This window comes from Typopeltis vanoorti, chromosome 10 (assembly GCF_054136105.1).
Source record: "Typopeltis vanoorti isolate ZY-2024b chromosome 10, IOZ_Tvanoo_1.0, whole genome shotgun sequence".
NCBI lineage: Eukaryota > Metazoa > Arthropoda > Arachnida > Uropygi > Thelyphonidae > Typopeltis > Typopeltis vanoorti.
The window spans coordinates 89,992,533-90,019,877 of NC_143558.1; the positions used below are offsets into that span (position 1 = coordinate 89,992,533).

The 27,345-nt window shown below is 37.0% G+C and overlaps 1 protein-coding gene across 3 annotated transcripts in view; it reads left to right on the plus strand.

Moving 5' to 3' along the window:
* The window catches only part of gkt (tyrosyl-DNA phosphodiesterase glaikit), a 380,387-nt gene extending 354,430 nt beyond the window's left edge, over positions 1 to 25,957 (plus strand). For all 3 annotated transcript variants that reach the window (XM_090399355.1, XM_090399357.1, XM_090399356.1), the window contains exon 16: positions 25,804 to 25,957. In XM_090399355.1, coding sequence (XP_090255481.1) covers positions 25,804 to 25,880 — 77 coding nt within the window. In that variant the 3' untranslated portion in view covers positions 25,881 to 25,957. The remainder of the gene's footprint in view (positions 1 to 25,803) is intronic.
* Positions 25,958 to 27,345: the final 1,388 nt, after the last annotated feature.

Below are 27,345 nucleotides of genomic sequence, written 5' to 3' on the forward strand. Positions count from 1 at the left end.
ATATCACCTCGGGATCTGGCTCTCATTGATGACGCCTCGATAAAGGTCGAAACCAATCTGGGTAGTGACCCTTCCCATAATGTATAGCATTATACACGTCCGTAAGGATATGTGCTTTGCATTATGGGATACTAAGGCAAGTGATGTGAAATTATTAGCTTCTATATATGAGTTGCACAGTTCTGAAAATGCTTCAGGTGCAAACTTTGTTCGCTTACACTTGGAAAAAGGATTAAACCAAGAATATAATTTCTTGGCATCTTTAATTTATATTTGAAGCAACGACACCACTTTTCTTAATACTCAAGTGGGAGTGTCCGCTTGGAAAAATGTCACCTTTCTTCATCCAGAATGGTTGGAAAAGATTTCCAAAATCTGTGTAAAGAAACTTCATTCAGACAATATTCTTAATGAAGTAGCAATAGCAACACAATCAAAATAATTACTTTATACAACACCTGCCAAGGGAATACCAAGTATGGCTACCCCACACAAAACTTTTAACTTTTTTAGAGGCATAATATCAGAGTAGGATCTCCTCAATGTTCTTGATGAGGAGATTTGCTCTGAACTGAAGAACCAAAGAGTGACAGAAATAAAAAGTATCCTCATGCCTGGGAAAGGGAACCAGGTTACTAAGGCAAGTGATGTGAAATCATTAGCTTCTATATATGAGTTGCACAGTCCTGAAAATGCTTCAGGTGCAAACTTTGTTTGCTTACACTTGGAAAAAGGATTAAACCAAGAATATAATTTCTTGGCATCTTTAATTTATATTTGAAGCAATGACACCACTTTTCTTAATACTCAAGTGGGAGTGTCTGCATGGAAAAATGTCACCTTTCTTCATCCAGAATGGTTGGAAAAGATTTCCAAAAAAAAAAACTTCTGCATTCCTTCATCATTGATATCACCTCAGGATCTGGCTCTCGTTGATGAGGCCTCGATAAAGGTCAAAACCAATCTGGGTAGTGACCCTTCCCATAATGTATAGCATTATACACGTCCGTAAGGATATGTGCTTTGCATTATGGGATACTAAGGCAAGTGATGTGAAATTATTAGCTTCTATATATGAGTTGCACAGTCCTGAAAATGCTTCAGGTGCAAACTTTGTTCGCTCACACTTGGAAAAAGGATTAAACTAAGAATATAATTTCTTGGCATCTTTAATTTATATTTGAAGCAATGACACCACTTTTCTTAATACTCAAATGGGAGTGTCCGCTTGGAAAAATGTCACCTTTCTTCATCCAGAATGGTTGGAAAAGATTTCCAAAATCTGTGTAAAGAAACTCCATTCAGACAATATTCTTAATGAAGTAGCAATAGCAACACAATCAAAATAATTACTTTATACAACATCTGCCAAGAGAATACCAAGTATGGCTACCCCACACAAAACTTTTAACTTTTTTAGAGGCATAATATCAGAGTAGGATCTCCTCAATGTTCTTGATGAGGAGATTTGCTCTGAACTGAAGAACCAAAGAGTGACAGAAATAAAAAGTATCCTCATGCCTGGGAAGGGGAACCAAGTTACTAAGGCAAGTGATGTGAAATCATTAGCTTCTATATATGAGTTGCACAGTCCTGAAAATGCTTCAGGTGCAAACTTTGTTTGCTTACACTTGGAAAAAGGATTAAACCAAGAATATAATTTCTTGGCATCTTTAATTTATATTTGAAGCAATGACACCACTTTTCTTAATACTCAAGTGGGAGTGTCCGCTTGGAAAAATGTCACCTTTCTTCATCCAGAATGGTTGGAAAAGATTTCCAAAATCTGTGTAAAGAAACTCCATTCAGACAATATTCTTAATGAAGTAGCAATAGCAACACAATCAAAATAATTACTTTATACAACATCTGCCAAGGGAATACCAAGTATGGCTACCCCACACAAAACTTTTAACTTTTCTAGAGGCATAATATCGGAGTAGGATCTCCTCAATGTTCTTGATGAGGAGATTTGCTCTGAACTGAAGAACCAAAGAGTGACAGAAATAAAAAGAATACTCATACCTGGGAAGGAGAATCTAGTTCCCACCAGGAACATGATCCTTACCATCAACACACTAAAACCACCATTTCTCAAAGCAGGTTATTTCAGCTGCCCAGTAAGACTTTACATCCTGATCTTTGTGCTGCTTTTAAGGTTTGAAGTATAGTCATTCTCAAATTATCTCTTCTCATAGCTCTGCCATCTGTGACCAATGTTACAACAAAGACTGTAAGGGCAATGCACTGAAATGCCCTAATTGTGGGAAAGATTATCCAATGTACTCCCAAACATGCCAGAGGTGGAAAGATAAAATGAAATAAAAAAAATAAAAACTGAGCAGAACATTCTCTATTAGGAGGTGAGGATGCAGTATACCACAGAGGATGAATCGCGATAGATTGCAGTATGGTGGCCGCTCTTCTAATCACGACACCCATACCAGTATCTAGGTTGTCTATGGATGATTTGGTGCCAGCATATCGCACCTGAATAGTGCGGCAGGAACCAGTGGCCACATAGTCTCAATGGCTATGATGGCCCCTGCACATAGTCTCAGTTGCATGATGCAACATTATATTTTGGCCTCATTCTGGCCTCACTGCCAGAGTGATCGCACCATTACAGTACTAAAGCAACTCCAGCTAACACGCGAGGCATGGTATCATTGCTGTAACTAGATGGGATTCTGACTTAAAGCCGTTCAATCATAATCTCATGGATAGTAGCTTTGCACCACTGGTTACTCAACCATGCACATGTACCAGATTTCCAAACCTGTGGTTCCTCTCATACTGAGCAGAATTACTATCACAATGACAAGTCATCAATAGGATAAAACTAATCTGCCTCCTGATGGTCTAAACCCAACTCTAAATTCTGCTTTGCAATGATAGGAAGAGCCAATATGGAAGGATCAAAAAAGTGACATCGTTATGAATGCTTGGCCACCACAAGCTAGCTATCCCTGTGGTAACTTTTCTGACACTTCTTGCTTAAAACACTTAAAATTGAAAGGATCAATAGGCCTGCTTTTGCAGTCCATATTCATACTGAAAATCAATATTTCAAATTCTTTGTCAGCACATCAAGAAATATGAAAATCTACAAAAAACAGTTTCCAGCCTCAACTATCTCTAACACAGCAATAAACCTATCATCCCTCACCCTGAAGCAATTAGCAATTAGCACACTTGCACACTTACACATGTGCAAGTGTGCTAATTGCTGAAGCAATTAGCACACTTGCACATGGCCAAAACTGCACACTAGCACCTAAAAAAAATTCCTGCAGAAGAAATAATGATCCAAGTTCAATGAGGTATATGCTGCCTTTCCCAACCATATTGACAACATCAGACTGGATGTACCCAAGCTAAGCCACCATAAAGCAACCAATCAAAAAAAAAGAATTTGAAGCTCTGCAAGAAATTAAAAGCAACAACAAAATAGTAATTACCAAAGCAGATAAGGGAAGCACCACTATGGTTTTAAATCAATTAGATTACTCAGGTAAGCATGCGTCCTAACTTCTACATTGTTACACCCCTCTCTCTATAGACTATAATCCTACCAGCACACAAATCAGAACACTCCATAGGTTCTTTAAGAAGATTACCTCTTGGACTGTGGAAGTGACTAACAGACTAAACCTTTTAACTGTAGAACCCCCCCCCCCCCAGATAAATTCTACCAACAGATAGAGAGAACAGCCATGGGTTCTCCACGTTCTCCACCCCGGCCAATCTTCACAGAGGCCTTTGAAGAAAATTCATAAGCAAAATGTACCATTACTTCACCCATTGCAGATAGCATTGATTCCACCACATACAAATTAGCCAAACATTTAGCCAAAGTGCTCACTCAATATACTGGCAACACATCTTCATACTTAAAAAAACTCATCCTGCTTCAAAGTCAGTATAGAAAACCTCATCCAAGCCATATTTTTATCCAATATTTCAGCCCTGTTTCAGTTCACCATGAACTGAAACAGGGCTGAAATATCAGGATATTTCATTTGGTCGGGAAAATTTTGTAAATAGATAGAGGGGACAGCCATGGGTTCTCCACTTTATCCACCCCTGGCCAACTTCTTCATGGAGACCTTTGACTCTGCCCCACATAACCCACTGTGTGGCTATGCTATGTGGATGATGCATTCTCCATTTGGCCACATGATCTAGATACACTCCACATTTCTTAACACACCTAAACAATCAGCACCCTAGGAAAAGGAAAACAACAACAGTCTCCCATAAACACTCTGATTACACACCAGCCTGTTGGATTCTTGGCATTCTCTGTTTACAGAAAACCTACACATACAGGTAGAGACATTCACCAACAGTCACACCATTCCCCTTCCTAACGATATGGGATTATAAAAGCCCTATATAACAGGGCAAAAATAAAAATAATAGTGCTCGAACTACTGAACTTGACCATATCCTCAACACTTTCTTAGCCAATAGCTACAGTCCCCAAAAAATAATGAAACCCTGTAACCACAACCCCTACCCCTTCAAAGTAGAGATTACTCAAAATCTGTCACCATTCGATATATCTGGGGCACATTCAAAAAGTTGACAAAAATCTTAAGGAAATACAATCATTTACAGGTCACATAAGAAATTGACATCTCTTATCTGCTCCACCAAAGAGCCACATCCCGTAGACCCATCAGGAGTATACCAGATCCCTTGCAGTTGCAAACTATCCTAATACAGCCAAACAGACAGGACAGCTAATATCAGAATATCTGAACATAAGGATTACATTCGATTCCACCAATACATCCACTTTGGACTTCTGCTGACCGTGCTTTGGACACCCACTGCAGGATATGCTGGAAGAAGGCCACTCTATTACACTATGGCAAATACAAATATGAAAGGTTATTCTTTGAATCTGCCTCAGCCCTGAAAAACTTTCCAAATGCCAACAAATTTGGGTGCATGAGACTTCCCCACATTGGGAAGCATGAATTCTAAGATCATCAGCCCATTAGGAGGCACTCTTTAAGACTTTAGGCCTGACTTCTGTTGCCTTTCTTCAGCCTCATTTGCTCAGTGTTAGCCTGCATATGCAATCATTGTTTTTTGTGATCCCTGATGATGGCAGTGTAACATTGCTAAAATATAGGAACGTATTAATTAAAGTCTGTCATAATTTTAGGATATGTTGTTATTTCCTGAAAAATTAATAGTCATTTCTACCATGGAATTGCAGTGGATTCCATAAAAACATTGATATCTCTTGCAGTAGAATAAACCAGTATGTTTCTGCCTGCAGGAAACATACCTGACCTGATGCCTGTGATGATCTTGTATTTGAAACATAACTATCATTCAAAAGGACAGGGCAGAAAATGTGCCTGCCCACAGAGGATTTGCCACCATTCCAGCCAGTCCCACTTAATACAAACATAGAGGCATTTGTCATCTGACTCTCAGTCAGATATCTTACAACAGTATTGATGCATCTACCTTCCATCTGCCATAGATATCTCTCAGGATGACCTCAGTGCTTTCATATTGCAGTTACCATTCCTTACTTTTAATGGAGAATTTAAGCTGATACAACACTATGGGGTAGTCCCCCGAACAAATATCAAAGGAAGAGTTTGTTCAATTTATTCTCAACAACAACAATCTCTCCCGCATGAACACAGTGAGTAACACCTTCTTCCACATGCTTACCTGAACAATCGCTGCTAGTGACTTTGCTGTCTACTCACAGTTCACAGATGTGGTGCATGGCTTCTCCTACTCCCAGATCATCCCACTGTGACATTGGCCACTCCTTGTACACAGCATTCACTACTACTTTCAGACATCACTGCCCTTCACTGTATCTTCCAGTCCATCTTGCACTGCTGGTCTCACGTTACTCTGTAATCATTGTTCATTCACAAATACTCAAAGAAACCCAGGTGTTTCCTGGGATTGGTGTGTGTGTGGTGGAGAAATTCTACAGGCATGTTAATAGGATAGTGACAAGTCTGTGGGAAGGCATCCTATGAGGATAGAGCAAAGCATTGTGAGTCACAAAATTTGGCTGATAGATGGTAAAGAGGGGGGGGAGAGATAGATATTTCAGTTACTAAAGTAGATTTATAAGATTGAAGCTGAGGAAATTTTTAATACATGATAAGAGGGGGATAACAAAAGCTCACCCCTGAAAGTAGAATAAGAGTGTGCTAAGCAAGAGGGCTAGATTTGTTACTTGAAGAGTAGTGGATAATTTATATATATATATATATATATATATATCAGATCCATAGAAAAAATAGATTCCAAAACAGCACATCACATGCCTATGCATGGCAGTGGTGGAGGCATCTGGGAATGATCCACAAACCTCTCGGTTGAGTGGAATCTTTTGCTAAAGGATGTCATGAACAATGTTTCCTCTATGGTATGCAGTGACTGATATGTGTCCATATTGCATGTGGACACATATCAGTCTACATGCATGTGGATTGTTGCCAAACAGCTGAAATTTTCTTTTAAAAAACACTTCTGGGTTCTAAGTTGTTATTTACATGGTTGTGGTGTTTTTGCTTTTCCTTCCCAATGCTATATGTATTCTAATTGGTTTATCAACTGCTGTTGGATTGGTCCAGTTAAATCATGTGATCTTGGCTGGCTGGTGGATCTTGTTAGAGATGAAATAGGCAGTCTTCCTGTTTTCAAATAGATGAGAAGGCAATAATTAGCTGGAATGATTGCTTTACTGTATGTCTAGCAGCAGAAATCTGAAGTTATGGGATAGACTCAAAGTCCTATACAAAGGTGATGTCATTACAAAAAAAAAACTTTTAAAGTGCCATGCAGTTTTCAGGTTGTGTAAAACTTTTCTGCTCCAAGCAGTAGTAGATCTGTACAGTTGTAAAAAAAATTAGAGGAAATATTGGTCATGAGTGATTATATCAATGAGTTTAATGAAATATTATAATTATACGTGTTTTGTATTGTGTGAATAATGATTAGTGTAGGTCTTACACAAATGAGCCTCTGTGGACCATCTGTATTTATTACAGAAATTCCACAGTATTTTTTATTATTATTGCACTCTCCATGGAGTTGCCAAACTTATCATGAACGATTCATTCAACTGATAACATATTTATCATGCTGCATCTTAAAATCCCTAACACTCCATTTACTGACAATTCTCTATGTAAAAAAAAATCTATTCCTCACATTCTTCTTCACGACATTATTAACATAACTTCCAGGGATGGCCACTGGTTCTTACCCTCCCACCTTCTACTCTTTTTTATAATCCCATATGGATTTATCTGATAAAATCCTCTCTCTCTCTCTCTATGTTCACTGCCGTATGGTCACTCCGATGCTCCATGATGTGCCACACCAGGCCTTGCCATGTAGAATTTGTTTGCTTTTCTGGTGGCCTCAACTCCCTGAAGATCAGTCACTCCACACACACACACACACACACACACACACCATCCATCCATCCATCCATCTCATTGATGGTCTACCCCCTTCCTCTTTTTCCAGGAACTTTACCTTCTGTTACTGTTCTGAGAAAGTCCCCCTTCCATCCTTTCTATGTGTCCAAAAATTTTAACTTTCTTCTGTCAATATCCTTAAGTAGCCTTAAAGTTCTACTGATCTTTTCTAACACCCATTCATTTGTACGTCTTTCAGTATATGATATGCTCAATAGCCTTCTGTAACACCACATCTCAAAAGCAGATATCCATTTCTTATCTGACTTCTTTAGGTTCCAAGTCTCACATCCATAAGTCGCTGTTGGAAAAACAACTGCATCCAAAATCCTCAACTTTGTTCCCATGGATATAGATCCATCCTTCCAGATTTTAGACAGGTCTCTGACTGTTGTTTTAGCCATTCCTAACCTTTTTCTGATGTCTTCTGAACAACAATTCTTCACATTAATAATGGGTCCCAGGCAGTGGTGTGTTGGGACTGGCTCGTGCAAGCCGGTTGTTAAAATTTTTCAAATTTAGCGAGCCGGTTGTTAATGTTTTTAAGTCGGGTGAGCCGGTTATTAAAATTCTTTATGAAAGGATAGATGATGAATGGTGGTATATACTTTTTCTCATAAATATTTTGAAATTGTATAATAAACACTTACATATATTATTATTATTATTATTATTATTATTATTATTATTGTTATTATTATTATCAAAAATAAATGCATAAAGGAGAATTCACAAAACACAAACTCAATTTACGAACGAGAATTTGGAAACGATTTTATTTACTAAACAATGTCTGTATTCATTAAAACACAAAGACGTTATCAAAACTCCCGAACTGGTTATTTGAATAAACAATAATGCCTTATTTTTCAGCAAATGTCCAAGGACTTGCAACATTAAGTTCTTGGAAATGCAACATTGTTGCACTATCGATAAATACAAAAATTCGTCATGACGGCTACAGTCTCTGGTCATTTGATCGACTCTGAGTGGTAATATTAGTGTTAAATTTTTTTTGTTCAGGATTTCATTTGATAATAGCTAAGTTGTAGGTAATATAGGAAAATTTTCTTTAATATATGTTTTTATTTCGGTTTTTTCTTTTTTTTTTTTTAATAATTAAAATAATTTTAATCAGGGTTAGAGTTTTGCGGTCGAAAAAGCGGATAGCCGTTAGTTGAAAAAATGAAATAGAACGAAACTGCTTAAACATTGAAAGAACAAAATTTGAAGAAGCAGAAACAAAGACATCTGAAGATACAATAGAACTTTGTGAAGAATCAAATTTTTCATAAAGCGAGCCGGTTGTTAAAAATTTACCAACACACCACTGATCCCAGGTACTCAAACTTGCTGACTTCCTCAAGGCCTTCTCCCTTAAGGTACACTTGTTTCTCAAGAGCTTCTCTGTTTGTATTTCCTTTGAGAACCATAATCTTTGTCTCGCTAGGATAGAGTAAATCCTCTTTATTACTTGTTAACTTTGTCAAGAATTAGTCCTAATCCTTCCATGTCATTACAAAGGAGTATTGTATCATCAGCATACCTCCGATTACTGATCAATCTACCTCCTATCCTAATTCCTGTCCTGAGCTCATCCAGTGCTTCACGCATGATGTCCTCTGGATATATACTAAACAAGTGAGGAGAAAATAAACATCCTTGCCTAACTCCTTTTCCAACTTGAAGCGAGTCAGCCAACACCTATCTTATCATGGCTTCTTGCTCCCTATACAAGTTGGCTATCAACCTGATAAGTGTGTTGAGGAAAACCCATTCTTTTCATTACTTCCCACAGTTTCACATGCTCAACACAGTCAAAAGCTTTAGAATAGTCTAAGAAACACATTACCAGAGGGAGTCTGAATTCTTTATATTTTTCTATGATCTGTCTAAGGCAAAGGATCTGATCTCTGGTGCACTTACCTTTCCTAAAACATGCTTGTTCCTTGGGCATCTCTGCCTCAACTTTGACCTCAATTCCATTTAGCATGATCTTCAATAAAATTTTTCTTGCATGAGATATTAAACTAATAGTTCTATAATTCTTGCATGCCTTCATATCACCTTTCTTATGTAGTGATATGAAAACCGACTTCTTCCAGTCTCTAGACTATGATCCTGTCTCCCATATCCTTGAAATCAATCTATGAAACACTCTTATCCCTCCATCCCCTATGGCCTTAATTAATTCTACTGGGATTTCATCTGCACCTGGGGCCTTATTACTGTTTAGCTGCTTAACTGCTCCTTCAACTTCATTCCTAAGTGGAGGAGGTTCCAAATCAAAATTTTCCTGGTGAGAGGGCTCCACATTTTCTTTATCCTCTGCTGTATAGTTCCTCACAGTATTCTTTCCATCTGATATTGATTTCCAATTTTTCTGTTAGTAATGCTCCATTCCTGTCTTTGATGAAATTCAATTTAGGCTTAAACTTGTGCTTTAAGTCACGAACTAAATAATACATCCTTTTATAATTGTGCCTCCTCCTCTGGAACTCTATTTCTTCACATTTATTAGTATAGAACTTTTCCTTGTCCTGCTTGGTGGCTCTTCTGACTTCCTTATATAATCTCTTGTATTCTTCAGTCCCTATGTCTTTTTGTTTTTCCAACTGCCTTCTTTTGATTAGTTCCCATGTTGAATCTGATATCCATGGGTATCTTGGTCTTCTTGTTGGGCCAAGATACTTCTCTGCTGTATCCTGTATTATCACCTTGACCCCTTCCCAAAGCATTTCTGGTGAGTTCTCCTCATCAAACTGAGTTGATGTTTCTTCTGTGAATCCACTAGGAATTACTCTAACATCCAATCTAGTGGGATGTGTCTGACCTGGAAGTTTTCGTAGTCTTAGTCTTACTTTGGCTCTTACTAGCTGATGGCCTGTACTATAATCTGCTCCAGGACAAGTATGCACATCAGAGATGCTTGTCTTCTACTGCTGGAGAGTCAGGATGTAATCAATCTGGTGCCTTGACCTATCAGTGTTAGATGTCCAAGTATAGGTCTGTCATGGATGTTTCTGGAAGCAGGTATTGGTAATAACTAATCTGTTAGCACAGACAAATTCCAACAGTCTTTCACCACGAGTGTACGTTCACTCAGACCAAACATGCCACACTCCGTCCTGACTCTCATACTCCTTCCCACTTTTGCATTTAAGTCCCTTAAGATGTACAGTATGTCTCTCCTTGGTAGGCGGTCCAAAATTTGTAAGTTTTCATAGAATTCCTCACTCTCTCTTCTTCAGGCCTATCCATGTGGGGTGCATAAACTACCACCACAATGGATACATTGGTAGGATGAGCCTTAAGTCTAATAGAAAGTATCCTATCATTAATAGGATTATAACCAAGAAGGCTTCTTGCCTGCACTGTCTTCAGTATCAGCTATTCCATGATGTTTTGAGTCACCACCTGAGTAAATAACTAGCTTACCATCCTGTCTTTTGAAGTGACCTTCTCCGTTCCATCTGGGTCTCTGTAATTCCCAGGATGTCAATTTTATACCTATCCATCTCTTTACAGACAATCTCAAGCGTACCCATCTGTAGACCCCAATCATTCCATGTGCCTATGGTCCCTTCTAAGATTAATCTTATACCTTCTGTATTGCTCATTCACAGTATCACTGACTTTTGATGGAGACTGTAATATACTTCTCGAACAAGACCCTCTGCCCTAAGCCCTGAACTCGGCTCTGATTATTCTGCATGACAGCCAATGCAGCATGAGATGTGTTATAAGGCACAACCATATTAGCATTTTGGAGTGAAGTCACTGCAAGAAGAAAGTGGTAGGGTCGCAGAGGCCCTTTCCACATAAGATGAAATAGCAAAATAGGAAAGATTCACCCCTAGCTCTCGAATACTCTAATAGCATTGGGGAGGAAGGAGCAAGAAGAAAAGAAAAAAGGGAAGGGACCAGTCTACAGTCTTACTAACTTAAATGTCTCTATCATATCACCTATTTTCCTCCTTTCTAGCAAACTCTACAGTCCACATTTCTTCAGTCTCTCTCTCTCTCTCCCCATAGCCAGCATTCCAAAGGCCTGATATTGTCTTAGTCATTCATATCTGGACTCTCTGCAGTGTTTTCACATCACACTGAAAACCAGGCGACCGAATTTGAGCACAATAGTCCAAGTGTGGTCTGACCAGTACTTTATACAGTGGCACAACCACTTCCTTATCTCTACATACTAGAGTACTTTTTATTATACAGCACTACCATATGTGGTCTTTGCAACAGTCGCAATATGTCCTCTAAACTTCAGTCGCAAACCATCACTCCCAAATCTCGAATCTCATCCACTTCCTGCAGTATGATACTGTCAATATGGTACACTGCCTTATATTTCTGCACTCCGAAATGCAACACCTTGCACTTATTAATATCAAAACTACAAATCCACTCCTTTGTCCAAGTCAAAAGCCTATTTAGATCTTCCTGAAGGGAAATGACATCAGTAGTGCTACTTATAATCATCTGAAAATTGCATCATCAGCAATCACCTGAAGATCCCCAGTCAATCCACGTGATATATCATTTACAAACAAGTTAAACAGCAGGGGTCCAAGAACAGAACCCTAGGGCATGCCACTGGTTACCCTCCTTTCTTGAGACACTGCTCCATCATACATAACTTGCTGGTATTGTTCAGATAGCAACCTCCAATCCATCTAACCAATTATACTATCTATTCCCATCCTCTGGTGCTTTTACACCAACTTATCATGTCATAAACTATCAACTTTGCAAAGTCCAAGAATATCACTGTATATGATTTTCTTTTATCTAACATACACGTCACCTTATCAAAGAATTCAAGTAAATTGCTAAAACAGGTCCTACCCTTAACAAATCCATGCTGACCATCATAAAGAATGCTATGTCCATCAACCCAATCTCTCCAACACCTTGTCTACAAGTCTGTAAAACTGACTGGTCTATAATTGGAAATTTCTGTCCTAGAACCATGCTTGTGGAGTGGTACTATTTTGCCTTTTTTTCCAATGCTTAGAAACCCTGCCCGCTGTAAAACTTTCATTAAATTACCAGGTCAAGGGATAGCTAACTGTTGTGCACATTCCTTAAGAATATAGTGATATGTCATCAATCCCCACAACCCTGTTAACGTGTAACCCAATCACCTGATACACCTCTTATCCTTTCACTTCCAATTCTCCTAATACTTGCCTCCCTTCTATATATTGCACAACATTATTTACACCAGTATGATATGCACTGACAAAATGTGCATTCAATATCACTGTATCCTTGGCAACTGTTATTCTGCTGACATAACTACCCACCAGTGTCAACCTGCCATAATTATTCTATCTCTTGATTGCCATATAGCAGAAAAATTTCCTTGAATTAAACTTGGCCTGATTAGCCAATCTCCTCTCATACTACTCCTCCTCTTGCTTTACCATGCTCATCACTTTCCTAGCCTGCACTTTGTATTCTTCATGGATCCAGTCACCACCAACTTTCCTGTACCTCCTCCATAGTGTTTTCTTTTCCAACACAACTTGTTTGATTTCACTGTTCATCCATTTCACTCCTGTTCTATTTACTTGCTTAACCCTTAGTATTATACATTGCTTTTCTTTTCTTTTCTTTTATACATTGCATTGCTTGTGAATTTCCATGCACTATCAACATTTTTTTTTTTCTGCTCATCTCATATACCCAATGTGCTGATGCTTAGTGACTACAGAGCTTCATATAATCACCCACTTTATACTTCCACATATATCCATTTTTGGCAGTAACCTTTTCTTATTTGACCACTCACCAATCAGCAGCAGTGTCAACATCTCATTAACAACTGCATCCTGTGAAGTTATTACCCAATCCAAAACATTAAAGCTTCTAGCTGCTTCAGACACATGTTGCTTAAGATATTTATCTCTAAGAAATTCAAAAAACTCACTCTCCTTGTTCCCATACACTATCTCCTCCTTCCATTCTATATTTCCTGTAATTAAAGTCTTCCATTAGGATCACCTTCTTTTTACATGTCCAATCAGTTTGCCTAAACATTTCACAGTTAGTATTCTCTACATTCCCTGGCCTATAATATCATCCCATCAGATATACAAACCTGTTAATTTCAACTTCACACTACACAGGTTCAAAATCTGTACATGCACTATCAACTTCCACACTTTGTAAACACAATTCCTCTGCAATCAATCATTAACAGCACTCTCCTCCCCTCTCTTCATATTCTTATCCTTCTGGAAAATTATGTATCCTTCCGTTTCTATTCCCAACATCACAACCTCCTTGAGACTATCAAGTTTCATTTATTCCAATCATCTTTGGGCATACTAACTCAATCAATGCAAGAAACTCAACTCTCTTGTTTTGAATACTCCTTACATTGCTGTAAAACATAACAATCCCTGTGTCTTTGAGGTTCTACCAGCACCAACGTTCTCTGTTCTAGCTGCTATACTACACCTCTCTTTTCAGTCTGACCTTCCCGTTTACCTGATCCTATCTCGGATTTCCATTTCTGCCTGTGTCCGCGCGGTTAGCCTAGTGGCTTTGCGCTTTGCAACCATATGCTTGGGGAAGGAGTGTTCTAGGTTCGATTCCCGTCGCTGGTGTGAGGAGCTTAAGGATCTTCCTCAGCCACAGCCAAGTTAGCTGGTCTTGGGTGCGGACAGCAGGATTTTTTTCCCCCAGCTTTTCTGGGATTTTTCATCCTGCAAAGCAGGCAAACCAGCCGTGAACACACATGGATCTACAGCCATAAATACTTAACCCCCCATGAGGAGGCTCAACTCGCCCCAGTAGGGACGGGGGAGAAAAGGGAGGAAACTCCATATGAATAAATAAATAAATAAATAAATTCCTGCCTGTTTCATTCTCTCCTTGTGCTGCTGCAACCATATCTTCAACCTTGTATCCACCCTCCTCCTGTCATACAATCTCTTTAGTTGTGCTATCCTGCTTCACGAGTAGACTTGTCTCTGTGACCTTATCAGGAAACAATAACCTTTCGTAGTGCCCAACACCTATTTAAATGCAATCCATCAACTTTAAACCATTCCAACTTTCCTTCAAATTCACTCTGTAAATTTACAAAGGAACCCCCTTTGCCTCACACAACTCAGACATCTTACTATTCATTATGTCTTCCCATTGGATGTAAATATATCCAATTACTTTTGAATGTCCCCCTCCCCCCACTAATGATGCCACATGAGATGTACTGTGAAATATTTGTACATTATTAAACTCAGTACTGATTTAGCAGATTTTGGATTGCATGGACAAAATTTTCCATTAGACATTGTCTGGTGTTGTTCTTTTGGCAGACAAGATATATAAACTTTTAGTATACAAACAGATATGCCATGATATCTATATATATTGTTACTCTACTTACTTGAATTGTAACAACAACTTTTGGTTTAAAGAAATACAAGAAATACTGTGATTACTCACAAACTGGAAGCAAGCAGCATATATAAGTTGGTACTACTTCTCTACTTCCCCATTACATGTATATCAGAATGCATAGTTGCTGCTGGGCACAATACTGCAATCATAATGTGCATATAGCAAATTTGTATACTATCTTTTTCCCAAATTCATCACCTTCCAAGAAACCATTAAAGCAGAATGAGCTAAAAGAATATATTACATAGTGAAAAAAAGGTCTAAACGAATGGATTTATGATACATATCTTGCCACATTTGTACTCCCTTAAACCTTCTTTATCCTCTGCTAGAACAAACAATACTCGGTAACATCATGTCCAGACAATCCATTGTGTGAAAATTAATCGCTAACAATTCATCGCAGGAAAATTAATCACATGAAAATTATTTGCGGATATATGTGAAAAAAAAAAAGAAGAAATATTTCCCATAATAGGAATATTTAAAAGAAATATTTCTTTTAAAAAATATTATTTTAAAAATTGCAGAAAGATTTTTTTTTAAATTTAAGAAATATTTTATATATTATTTAATACTTCAATTATATTTAAGTTATTAAGTTATTATATATAAGTTAATATATATATAAGTTATATAAGTGTGTGTATATATATATATATATATAAGTTATTAAGATTCTTTCTTACTACAGGCTGTGTAGATGGAATATTAATTGTTACAGAACTGGAACAGGATGGTTAGGGAGAAAGAGCACATATTTAAGAATATTTAGGGATAATAGTTATATCCAACTAATATTTATAGTTAACTATTTACATATTCCTATTAACTATTCTATTAATAGTTAGAATATTTATTAGGGAGAATAAAATATTTAAGAATACTGTAGTTAAGGAGAAAGGGCACAATATTTAAGAATATTTATTCTTCTAACCGTTCATTATTTCTCTGTTCTGTGCATTTAGATATCCATCCAGGAGTGATATATTTTTTTTTATCTGAATTAATTCAGGAGATGTTATGTTTCAGTTATTGAATACTCGTGTATTTGGAAAATGATTCTACTTTTCCTGCATACAAAAGACATGTACGCTACTATCTTTTACAGAGCTAGTTTAAGATCATAGGTTCACTTTTCAGTAATTATATTAAAGAAAAGATAATAAAATTACATAAATCCTATCATCATTATGTAAAGTAGCATAAGCTAAATTGCCATCTGCAGGTGCAATACTAGTCTTTACCTTTTCCTCTAATACTAGTATTTTATAACACTAAGACATTTTATTTCTAAATATAAAATATAAATTCTAAATATAAACTAAATATAAATTTTATATTTAGTCTTCTTTACAGAAAAAAAATATATATAGATAGATGCTCCCAAAGTGAAATATGTAATTAATTACTTCTTTTGTGAAACGTTCAAAAATAAACTGTAATCAGAAATATCATGTCATTAACTACCAACTAGATAGCGTACCCTCTCCCACCAATGGGCTGTGGATTCGAAAATCAGAATGGGCATGGATATTTGTAATTGCTTTTAGGTAAGAAATTAATTTTATAATCTGATGTGAGACCACAGCACTTCTTATTGGAGGCCTAAAGTGGTTTCCATGTTTTGTCATGGAATTTGAGCAGGATTTCCAAACCAGGTTAAAATGAATAACAATTAAAACGAAACTGAAATTAAGAAACTCGCTGATCAATAAATATATTACTCTCATTGTATAAGAATGAAAATATTGTGAAAATCTAATTAAAATCTAAACAAATAATACATAAATACATAAAAAAACTATATTTTGTGAAATTTATCTTTATATATTAATTTATATATCGGTATCAATGCAATATCATATCAATTTTGTAGCGAATAATGTTTTCAGCGAATTTTTTTCCATGGTGAACAGTTCCCACAATGGATTGTCCAGGAAACCAAAGGATTTAACTTTGTTATATCTTCCTTAATCAATTCCTAAAGAACTCTTACATGTAAAAATACAAAAATGACTGTATTCCTTCCATCTCAACAAGCCAATTTATCACGAATGGAATCCATCTTTGCAGTTAAAAAACTCCATGAAATAATGTTGCTGTGGCATAACATCAACAATATAATTCTCCCAGTAGATAAAAGAAATGCAACTGTTATCTTAGATCCTGAAGAATACAACAACAAAATGTAACAATTACTGCATACAAATATTTTATTCGATCCTTGAAAAAAGATCCAACTCATGAACTCCACAACTATACTAACAATCTCCTCAGGACCTCTATGGAATTTCCTAGAGATTTAAGATTACCTCTATGTTCACTTCATCTCCTCATTCTATGACTATATAGTGTCCCTAAAATACATAAGAAAAATACTCCAATCAGACCCATTGTGGAAAGCATTGACTCTCCTGCATAGTGTTACACCTGATATCTTGAGAATATAGAATTCTCAGTTATCATGGTGTAATATGAAGAATAAATAAAATAAATTAAAAACCCTGCATAAAAGATAACAGTTGAATTAATTAAAAGAAAAAGAAAGATTCTTGCATCCAATAAAATATATAAAATATGTACGTTTTGTTAAACTAATTAACAAAAGAAAGAATATATTAATATTGTGATATGATTTAAGAGAGAAGATTTAACTAAATAAGACAAAAAAGGATTAGTCATAAGAAATGGTATGTGAGAGGCTAGAGATTAAGTTATTAAGTAAATTCATAGAAAAAATTTGAAAGGGGATTAAGTTAGAGGCTAGCACAAGAAAAACAACAAAAAATCGCTTAGGGTCAATTCCCAGATTGAGACATCGTTACGGGCTTGCCGATCAAAGGACATTTGGCAGAAAAACGCCACCCTAATTGGTCGGTGAAGTAAAAACAAGTAGGGGGTGGAGAAAGGAAGTTAGAAAAAGTGCCGTTAGGAGAACAGGTATAAAAGGGTTGGAAACACCCCCCACGAGGCTTTTTTGGTTTTGGTTTTGATTCCGTTCCAGGAGAGTCCTTCGCGTGCTCTTTCGTAGGGATTTCACGGTGTTTTCCTGAGTGGCGAGATAAGGGTTATATCTTCACATCACAACACGGAAACAAAAGTGAGCGGAATTTCGGTTCCGTATTTCCTATGTGAGAAGCGAAGAATGCCATATAGTCGAGGAAAAGAAAGCATATTCTTTGTGTCCCAACTACAGTGACAACTACGAGAAGGGGAAAGAAGTAAAGAAATCGATGTCCACGTGGCGAGTTGCACAGCCGATATATAGATGATTCAGAGAGTGTCTAAGCAAAGTTCAACTCAAAAAGGAATGTAGGAGTAGCAGATTATCGGAGAAGTTACACCAAGCTAGTTCAATCAGAAGAAGGTAAAGGTCCATATGAAAAACCCAAGAAAGAAAGGTACTGTAAAATATATTTAATGTTACTAAAATTTGTCTGTGATGAGTATCATTATTCTAATACGGAACTGTTGAAGTGACCAAGGAAAATTTATACTAGGACTTTAGTATCTGACAGAATATATTAAAAGTAAGCTGGCTAGTGTTAATGTTATGTGAAAAATTAAGTGTCCTGAGAATTTTGCATGTCTACTGTAATGTATTGGAAAGTTAAAATGTCATAGTTGTGTGTTAGTGCAGAAAAAGGTTTAGTTAATCTACTTAAGTTTGAATAGTTAAATAGTGTGAATTAATCTTAATTGTCCATGTCAAATGAATCTACGTGTTGAATGTGTATGGCGGCATGATTAATACTAGTTATGTGTTAGTGCAGTAAATGGTTTAGTTAATCTACTTAAGTTTGAATAGTTAAATAGTGTGAGTTAATCTTATTTGTCCATGTCAAGTGAATTTATGTGTTGAATTGTTATGGTGGCTTGATCGTAACACACATTGTGGGATCATAGCCTAATTACTTGTAATAAGCTAATGTTAGTTTGTAAGTATTTAGTTTAGCATTAAATTGAGTAATCACAAGAATTGAATTGTACCATGTTAAGGAATTTAATAAACCTTTGTTCAATGATAAAAGAGTTGTCTGAAATTGCTGTCCAATGCACCACTTGAAAAATACGAACCTAATCACGCAGGAAATTAATGTTAAGAAACGAGATAAAGTGTCACGTCTGCAACATAGTTACACTTTCAGACATATTTGAGTTCTTTCTCCTTGTTTTTGTATATAATATTTTAAACTAAATATCCCAAAAGGCGCAGTATAAATACAAATATTAGGAGTACTAAGGGGAGAAATAATTTAAGTATTAGTAAAAATTTTGGTGATATCTCGTGCGTAGATAATAACATAGATAAGAGGAAATTATAAAATAGAATAAAGATCGTAAAATGGGACACAACATAAATGCCACAGTCGACAGGATATAAAGTATAAGAAAGTTAATAGAATAAGAAGAATAGGTCACAACAATAGGAGCTTTCAAAAATATTTGGCCAAAGTTTTAAAAGGTTTAACAGGTTCAACCACCTCCTTTATCAAGAATTCTGAAGATTTTGTTTTGATTAAAGACAAATTATTATTATTTATTATTCAGGCCTCCATGGAGTCAAAAGACTCATAGTGGGAGGTCTTTCCTAGGAAACACAAAGTCTATCAAGACTCCTTGCAGAAGGTCCCTCCAAAGAAACACAAAGTCTGTCATACCACTCCTTAAACTCATTGACTGTTCTCGCTCTCACCACTCTATCAGGCAATGCATTCCACGGTTCAACCACCCTCCATGCAAAGAAACCACTCCTCACCCTCTTACTCACAGCTTCCTTTCATAACTTCCAGGGATGGCCCCTTGTCATCACTCCTTCCCTCTGTTCAACCAAGCGAAAGAACTCCCCAATGTTAACCGTGTAACCACCTCTCAACAGTTTAAAAGTCGCAATCATATCACCTCTCCTTCTTCTATCTACCAAACTCTGCAGTCCACATTCTCTCAGCCAATCCTCATAACTAACATTGTACAATCCTGAAACCATCTTTGTTATCCGCCTCTGTAACCTTTCCACAGTTAATTTATCCCCTTCAAATGCTGGGGACCAAATCTGAGAAAAATAGTCTAAGTGTGGTCTGATCAGGGTCTTATACAACGGAATGATAACTCTTATCTCTGCAGGTCAGTGTTCTTAGTATTGCAGCAATCCTCTGGGTTCACCACCTTCGCAATATGTCCTCTGAATTTTAGGTTTCTGTCAATCATCAACCCCCAGATCTCTTATCCCCCCCTACTTCCTCTAGTACAACTCCTCCAATACAGTATGAAGTGTCCCATTGATGTTTCCCAAACCTCAAGACCTTACATTTTGCTGCATTAAACCGACACCCCCACTCATTTTCCCATATGTCTAGCTTATTCAAATCCTCTTGCAGGACTACCACATCTGCACTATTACTAATAACCCTTCCCAGCTTCATCATCCACAAACAATTGAATATCCCCCTGCAGCCCACTTACAGTGGACTTGATATAAAGGTTAAACAATATAGGTCCCAGTACTGAACCCTGTGGGACCCCACTTGTATCCTTCTGCCTCCTTGAAACTGCACCACGATACACAACTCTCTGATACCTATCAGACAGCCAATCCCGAATCCAATTGACCAACCCAACATCCAAACCCATGTGCTGTAACTTAAATATCAGCTTATTATATGGCAGTATATGCCTTTCCCTCATCTACTGCTCTTGTAACTTTATTATAAAAGGCTAGCATATTATTAAAACAAGAGCACCCCCTTAACAAATCCATGTTGACTCTCATAGATAACATTACCCTCATCTATCCAATGCTGTATACGGTCCCTCACTAATTTCTCAACAACTACTGATGGCACACAAACTGGCCTATAATTAGACACTTCGAGTCTGCTACAGCCCTTGTGCAGCAGCACTATTCTTACCTTCCTTCCATTCCCTGGGCACCTTTCCCATAGCCAGACTTTCATTGAAAAGCCAGGTGAAAGGAGCTGTCAGTTCTTTAGCACATTCTCTCAAAACTCATGGTGTAATATCATCCAGTCCCGCAGCTTTACTGACATCCAGAGTACTCAGTATTTGGAACGCACTCTCCACCTGCACCTCTAAACCTTGAACCTGCTCTATCCCTCTAGTATTAAAATTTACTCCTCCAGAATGAAATACTCCAATAAAGTGTTCATGGAATAATTCCACTACATCCTCTGCATCAGTCACTCCATTCCCATTGCTATCCCACATTGTCATTCTTCCACAATCATTTCTCCTCCTACTGGCCACATAGCTAAAAAATTCCCTAGGATTTTCTTTGGATATTTGAGCCAATCTCTTCTCATATTCCAGTTACGCCTTCCTTACCATACTAGTCACTCTCCTGGCCTATGTCTTATATTCTTCATGCATCTGCTCTTCACCTATCTCCTTGTATCTCTTTCATAGCCTCTTTTTCACATGCAGTTACTGTTTGATATTGTTTGTCATCCACTTTACACCAAATTGTGTCCTCCTCTTCACTTATGGAATACAGCTTACTATTGCTGCTAACAAATATTCCTTCGCAATTTCCAAAGCACTAATGATAATCCTGCCTTCCAATTCCTCCCTCTATGAAACTTCCCAAGTTGATAATCTAAGACTATTATAATCACCTGCCTTATAATTCTACGTACGTTTCTTTCTCTTTGATACTGCTGCATCAAAGAGACGGGAACTTCATCTTCCAAGTCAAAACTACATAGTCACTCTCTCTCCAACTGGTGGTAGAGATGTCATCTCGGTTATTATGAACTCTTCTGATGCTATGACCAAATCCAAAATTCTTGAACCTCTTGTTCCCTCTATTACATGTTGCCTAAGACATTTGTCCCTCAAGAATTCTAGAAATTCCATTCCCTTATTGCTACATGCATCTTCCTCTCCCCAATTTATACTGCTGTAGTTAAAATCTCCCATAACAATCATTCTTCTTGCATTTGCCAAGCTCAATTGTCTAAACATCTCCTGGTCCCCATCTTCTGTGCTCCTTGGTTTGTTGCAACACCCCACTAAATATCTTGCTCACCTCTACCTCACACCATATGCTTTCAAAATCATTAATGTCTCTGCCTTCCAAAGCTTCCACTCTTAGAGGACATAAGTCATCACTTATCATAAGCAGTACTGCACCACCACACTTTCCCTTCCTATCCTGCTGAAAAATGCTGTACCCTGCTATTCTATTCCTGTTATTATATCCTCTTCTGTCAACCATGTCTCAGTGATCCCAATAATCTTTGGCCAGGCTGATGCTATCAGTGCCACCAATTCCTCTCCTTTATTCTGGATACTCCTGGCATTAGTATAAATCTTCAAAAAGATGAAATTATGGCTAGTTTTGACATGATTTCCCTCTTTTTAGACAAATATGAGCAGAGAAGAGGTATTAGTTCTTCTAAAAGATAAGTTATCTAAAACGTTTTGTATAATTCTGGCTACTTGCTATTTAAAAACACTGTTTACAAACGAAACTTCGGCTTGGCCATGGACAAGATGGCCATTTATCTTCTATATTGGTAAATAGATATTTAGAAGCCTTTGAGGGGAAAGCCATCAATTCCTTCCCATTGAAATCTAAATGATGGAAGAGATATATAGATGATATCCTCTCAATTTAAAGTCATGATCTGGATTCCCTCCAAGAATTCTTGAACCATCTCAATAACTAACATCCAAGAATACGATCTACTGCAGAGTTGGAAGTTAACGGTTCTTTCCTGTTCCTGGATGTCAAACTTACACCTATCAGAAAAATTAAAGATTTCTCTTTACAGAAAACCCACACATTTCAACAGATTCCTTCATGTGCAATTTCATCATTACCCACCCCAAAAAGCTTGGGATCATTTCTACATTAGGTAAATGTGCTCACTCCCATATCAAAGAACAACTAAAGGATCTTCTAATAACCTTTCAGAGGAATGGTTATTGTTATAGCTCAGTAGGTATAGATGAAGCCATTTGGTCAGAAAGACCTAGGTTTGATTCTCATCCATGACCTGAAGAACCTTTATCTGGCCTCTTTCGACTAAAGGTCAGTTAGCTGGTCTGATATGGAGGTAGAGAGTTTTTTCACTCAGAAACTCAGGTTTTTCGTCCCTCAGAACAGGTAAACTGCTCCCATGAACACACATGGATCTACAGTCATGAATGCTTATCCTTTTGTGATGCAGAAGAAGTGACAAGCTGGCTACATTAATTTGTTGTAAACCCCCTCATTAGGGGACTCTATACATCCTAAGGGATAAATGAGATCGGAAGAAGGAATGATGAAAAAGGTTTTATTTCTCTTCCCTATATCAGCTCCATTTCACCAAAATTAGTCAGAATTCTCAAAAAATATAAAATCTCACTTCTTTCACTTCTCTAAACAAACTCCATTTCTTGTTTCATATAAAAACAAAGCAAAAAATAACATCTTAAAATATCCAGAAGTTTACCATCTTTGGTGTAATTGCAGTATACTATTTTGGTCAGAAGGAAAAATCTACTAAACTGCTTATAGAGGAACACAAGACACATAAATATGGCAGAACTAGAGCCACTGCTGTATCCAGTCACATTCTTAATTCTGCTAACCTTGATCATAATGGTTATACACTCATCCAGTGATATGGAATAAATCAGAAAATATTTTTAGATGTTATGATGAGCTTGAAAGAAAAACTTTTAAATCTGCAGAAATTATCTGGTCTACCTTAACCTAAGTTATAACCTCTCTGATTGTTACTCCTCATTCATCCAGCTGTGCCATACAAGAGATCATATCCATATGAACATCCATATAATTGGATGTTGCCAAGATATATGCTTAAGTATTTTTCTCCTTCATTTGACCAGGTACATTCAATTTGCATAGAATTTGGAAAATCTTCCTGTCCACAATCTAGTGATTTTTGCAAAGTTTAATTTTGCCCTTCAGGCTTGTGCATATAATCTGTGTGCTGCATTGGTTACATTCAATTCTTTGTCATTATGTATTGTAATAGTGACATCATCAGCATATACTGATAGGTTGATTTTCATATGTGGTTCTGTTATGCTGGTTTGTTTGGAGATCATGTTTTGTATTTTTTCAAGAAGGGTTCAACAGCTAGTATATATAGTTCTCAGAGAGAGAGCACAACTTTTCTTCATTCCTTGTGAGTTTAGTAAAGTGCAGGTGAGCCAGTTGCTTAAATTTAAACAGAAAAGCGTATCTGTGCATGGTAGTTTGGCTGTTTCAATAATGAAAGGACCATATTCAAATGCCTTTAGGACTTCATAAAGGTGCTCATACTCTACTCTGCTGAGGGCTTTTTCCCTGGCCAAGGCTGATAAGTGGTAGGTTTTCATTTTAACTGTTTGCAGTGTGGATGAGATCTCTTATTAGATGGAGGTTATCATGTATTGATCTTCCTGAAACAGAATAAGTTTGGTATTGGCCAATAACATCAGACACTGTGAGCTTTAGTCAGTTTGCAATATCAGAAATGATTTTGCAGTCTGTATTGATTAGTAAGATTGGATGCCAGTTTCGAATGTCTGTGTGGGTTCTCTTTTGTATTAGTTATTCTACTGAGAACAATTGACACCAAATGAAGTACTGTAAGAAGCTCACTAAAGTAAGCTTCTTACAGTGTTTTAAGAAGAAATGATCTGAGTTGATCCCAGAAGACTTGGAAAAACTCTGTTATGTGAGTCCATCAAGGCCAGGAGATTTGTTCTTTGGCAAGAATTTGCATAGTCCCCATAGCTCAGTTGGTACAGACAAAGCCCTTTAGTCGGAAAGAGCTGGGGTCGATTCCTTTCAATGACGTGAGGAACTTTTATCGGGTCTCTTTCGATGTTAGCCAGTCTTATACAGCTTGAAATATCCAGAGGTTTATCATCTTTGGTGTATCTGCAGTATACTATTTTGGTCAGATGGAAAAATCTACTGAACTGCTTATAAAGGAACATCAGTACAGAGGTAGGGAGTTTTTTCACCAAGAAACTCGGTTTTTTTTTTTGTCCCTCAGTACAGGCAAACCGGCCCCGTGAATACACACACAGATTACAGTCATGAATACTGCCCTTAGGGGGTACAGCATGGAATGACGAATCTGCTGCATTACAATTCATCATGAACCCCTCATTAGGGGAACTCTATCTGCCCTAAAGTCTGATCTACAGATCTGCCTTTCTGATTCTGATTAGTCTCATTCATCCTAAAGGGATGAATGAGACTAATCAGAATTAGAAGGAGTTACATGCAGTTTGGAGTTCATCTAGTGTGATTGGTTTTTCTAAGTAGTTCTGATCTGTTGCAGAAATAATTTTTGTTCTTTTCAATATTTCATGAATGTCCTGAAGAGATGTTCCTATGGAACTGCATGAATTTTTGGCATTGTATGATTTCAAATATGATTTTATTTGGATCTTCTGTGATGCTGCCATCTTATAGTGTAATTGCTGAGGTGCAAGTCTGCTACTCTTTTTTTTTTTACAAAAGTGAAAATATATTTTGTGATATATTTTGTCTGATATTCTGTGACAGATTGCATTCAGAAATCAGTTTGTATTTATTTAACTGTTACATAGTTGGCAAGTGATATGCTAATCATTGAAAGACTTATTAAGGTATTGATTATTTGAATTAAATTATTGAGAAACCACTATATATTATCAATGCTGAGTCCAAAAATTGCATTGCATTTTTTTTAACATATAACATATACACACCTCGAACATGTATACATTTTATATACACAGTGATTTATATTTGATATAATACACATAAATCACTGTACACATCAGTGAACTTCAGGTACCTTTTCTTTACCTGCATAAAACTATTTAAAAAAAAAAAAAAGTAAAGTATTCCATGAAATAACAATTATGTAATTTTCTCTTTTAGATGAACCATGGATATGGGATATTCCTCATGTATATGCACCTGACCGCCATGGAAATATGTGGTGTCCTTCTCTATAGAAGAGTGAAATTTTCATTAATTTTGTCAAACTTAATTTGGCAATTTGCTTATTTCATTAAACAAATTATTTTTATTACCTAATGTTTCTTAAACATATACAATATTTACACATTCAGTCTCTTTAGCATAAGAAGAGGAATTGTTTTTCAATCCCTCAGATTATCAGCTGAAAACCAGGTGTTTTTAAAAGAACTCCTTCAGTGAATCATTAAACAATTAGCAGACATCCATCCAATATAGATAACTTCATTTTTCCCTGCTGAGCAAAGTAATGCCAGCCTGGTTGGCCAAGTGGTTAGCGTATCCACTCTCCAACCAAAAGGCTACAGATTCGAATCCTGCTGTGGGCATGGATGTTGTGATTATTTATGAAAATACTGGTGGTGGTAGTGTGGGGTAGATGGTGTTGGTGTAAATGATGATGATAGTTGCGGTTCGCTGTGATTGGTGAATTGAGTGGTTGAGACAGAGAATTCTAGAGTAGGTTTCCTCCCTCGATGAGTCTTTGGACTCCCTGGAGGTGTCACATAATAATAATGCTGCAAATATTTTCCTGAATTTCCACCTACCATCTGGGATTCCAACCTAATGTGCCACTGACAGAGACCCTTGATTTAATAAAGGGGAGTATTCCTAGACATATTTAAATTATTCATATTTACAGGATACGAGGTTACTGTGATTTATATGAAAGGAAGAATATAACAAACAACTGGATACTAAAGAAATTTAATCATTATTCACAACACCAAAATACAAAAATTGAATAATTTTAGAAAGTATTTTATCTTGGGTATAATAAATGTTAAAAATACCAAGCTATTTTAAACCTAGTTTTACTCAATTTCCCAAGTAAGCAAACAGACAAACAAGTCAAGTTTGCACCTGCACATATTGGAAGTCTAGCTGACCCTCAAAGTAGTGCAAGACCAATTATTTTTATTACCTAATGTTTCTTAAACATATACAATATTTACACATTCAGTCTCTTTAGCATAAGAAGAGGAATTGTTTTTTCAATCCCTCATATTATCAGCTGAAAACCAGGTGTTTTTAAAAGAACTCCTTCAGTGAATCATTAAACAATTAGCAGACATCCATCCAATATAGATAACTTCATTTTTCCCTGCTGAGCAAAGTAATGCCAGCCTGGTTGGCTGGCATTACTTTGCTGTATTACATTACTGTTTATCTGGGGTTTTTCATCCCGCAAGCAGGCAAACCGGCCCCGTGAACACACGGATCTACAGCCATAAATACTTAACCCCCCTTGAGGGGGCTCAACTCGCCCCAATAGGGACGGGGAAGAAAAGGGAGGAAACTGTAGTGACGGATTCTCTCGACGTTCGAATCCGCCATCTTGCTAAAAGTCACTTTCACCTAAATAAACACAACTAATTGTAAATTGATCACTAATCCAAGGGTAGAGAAATTTCTATTATACTGCACCACTCTATCCTTAGA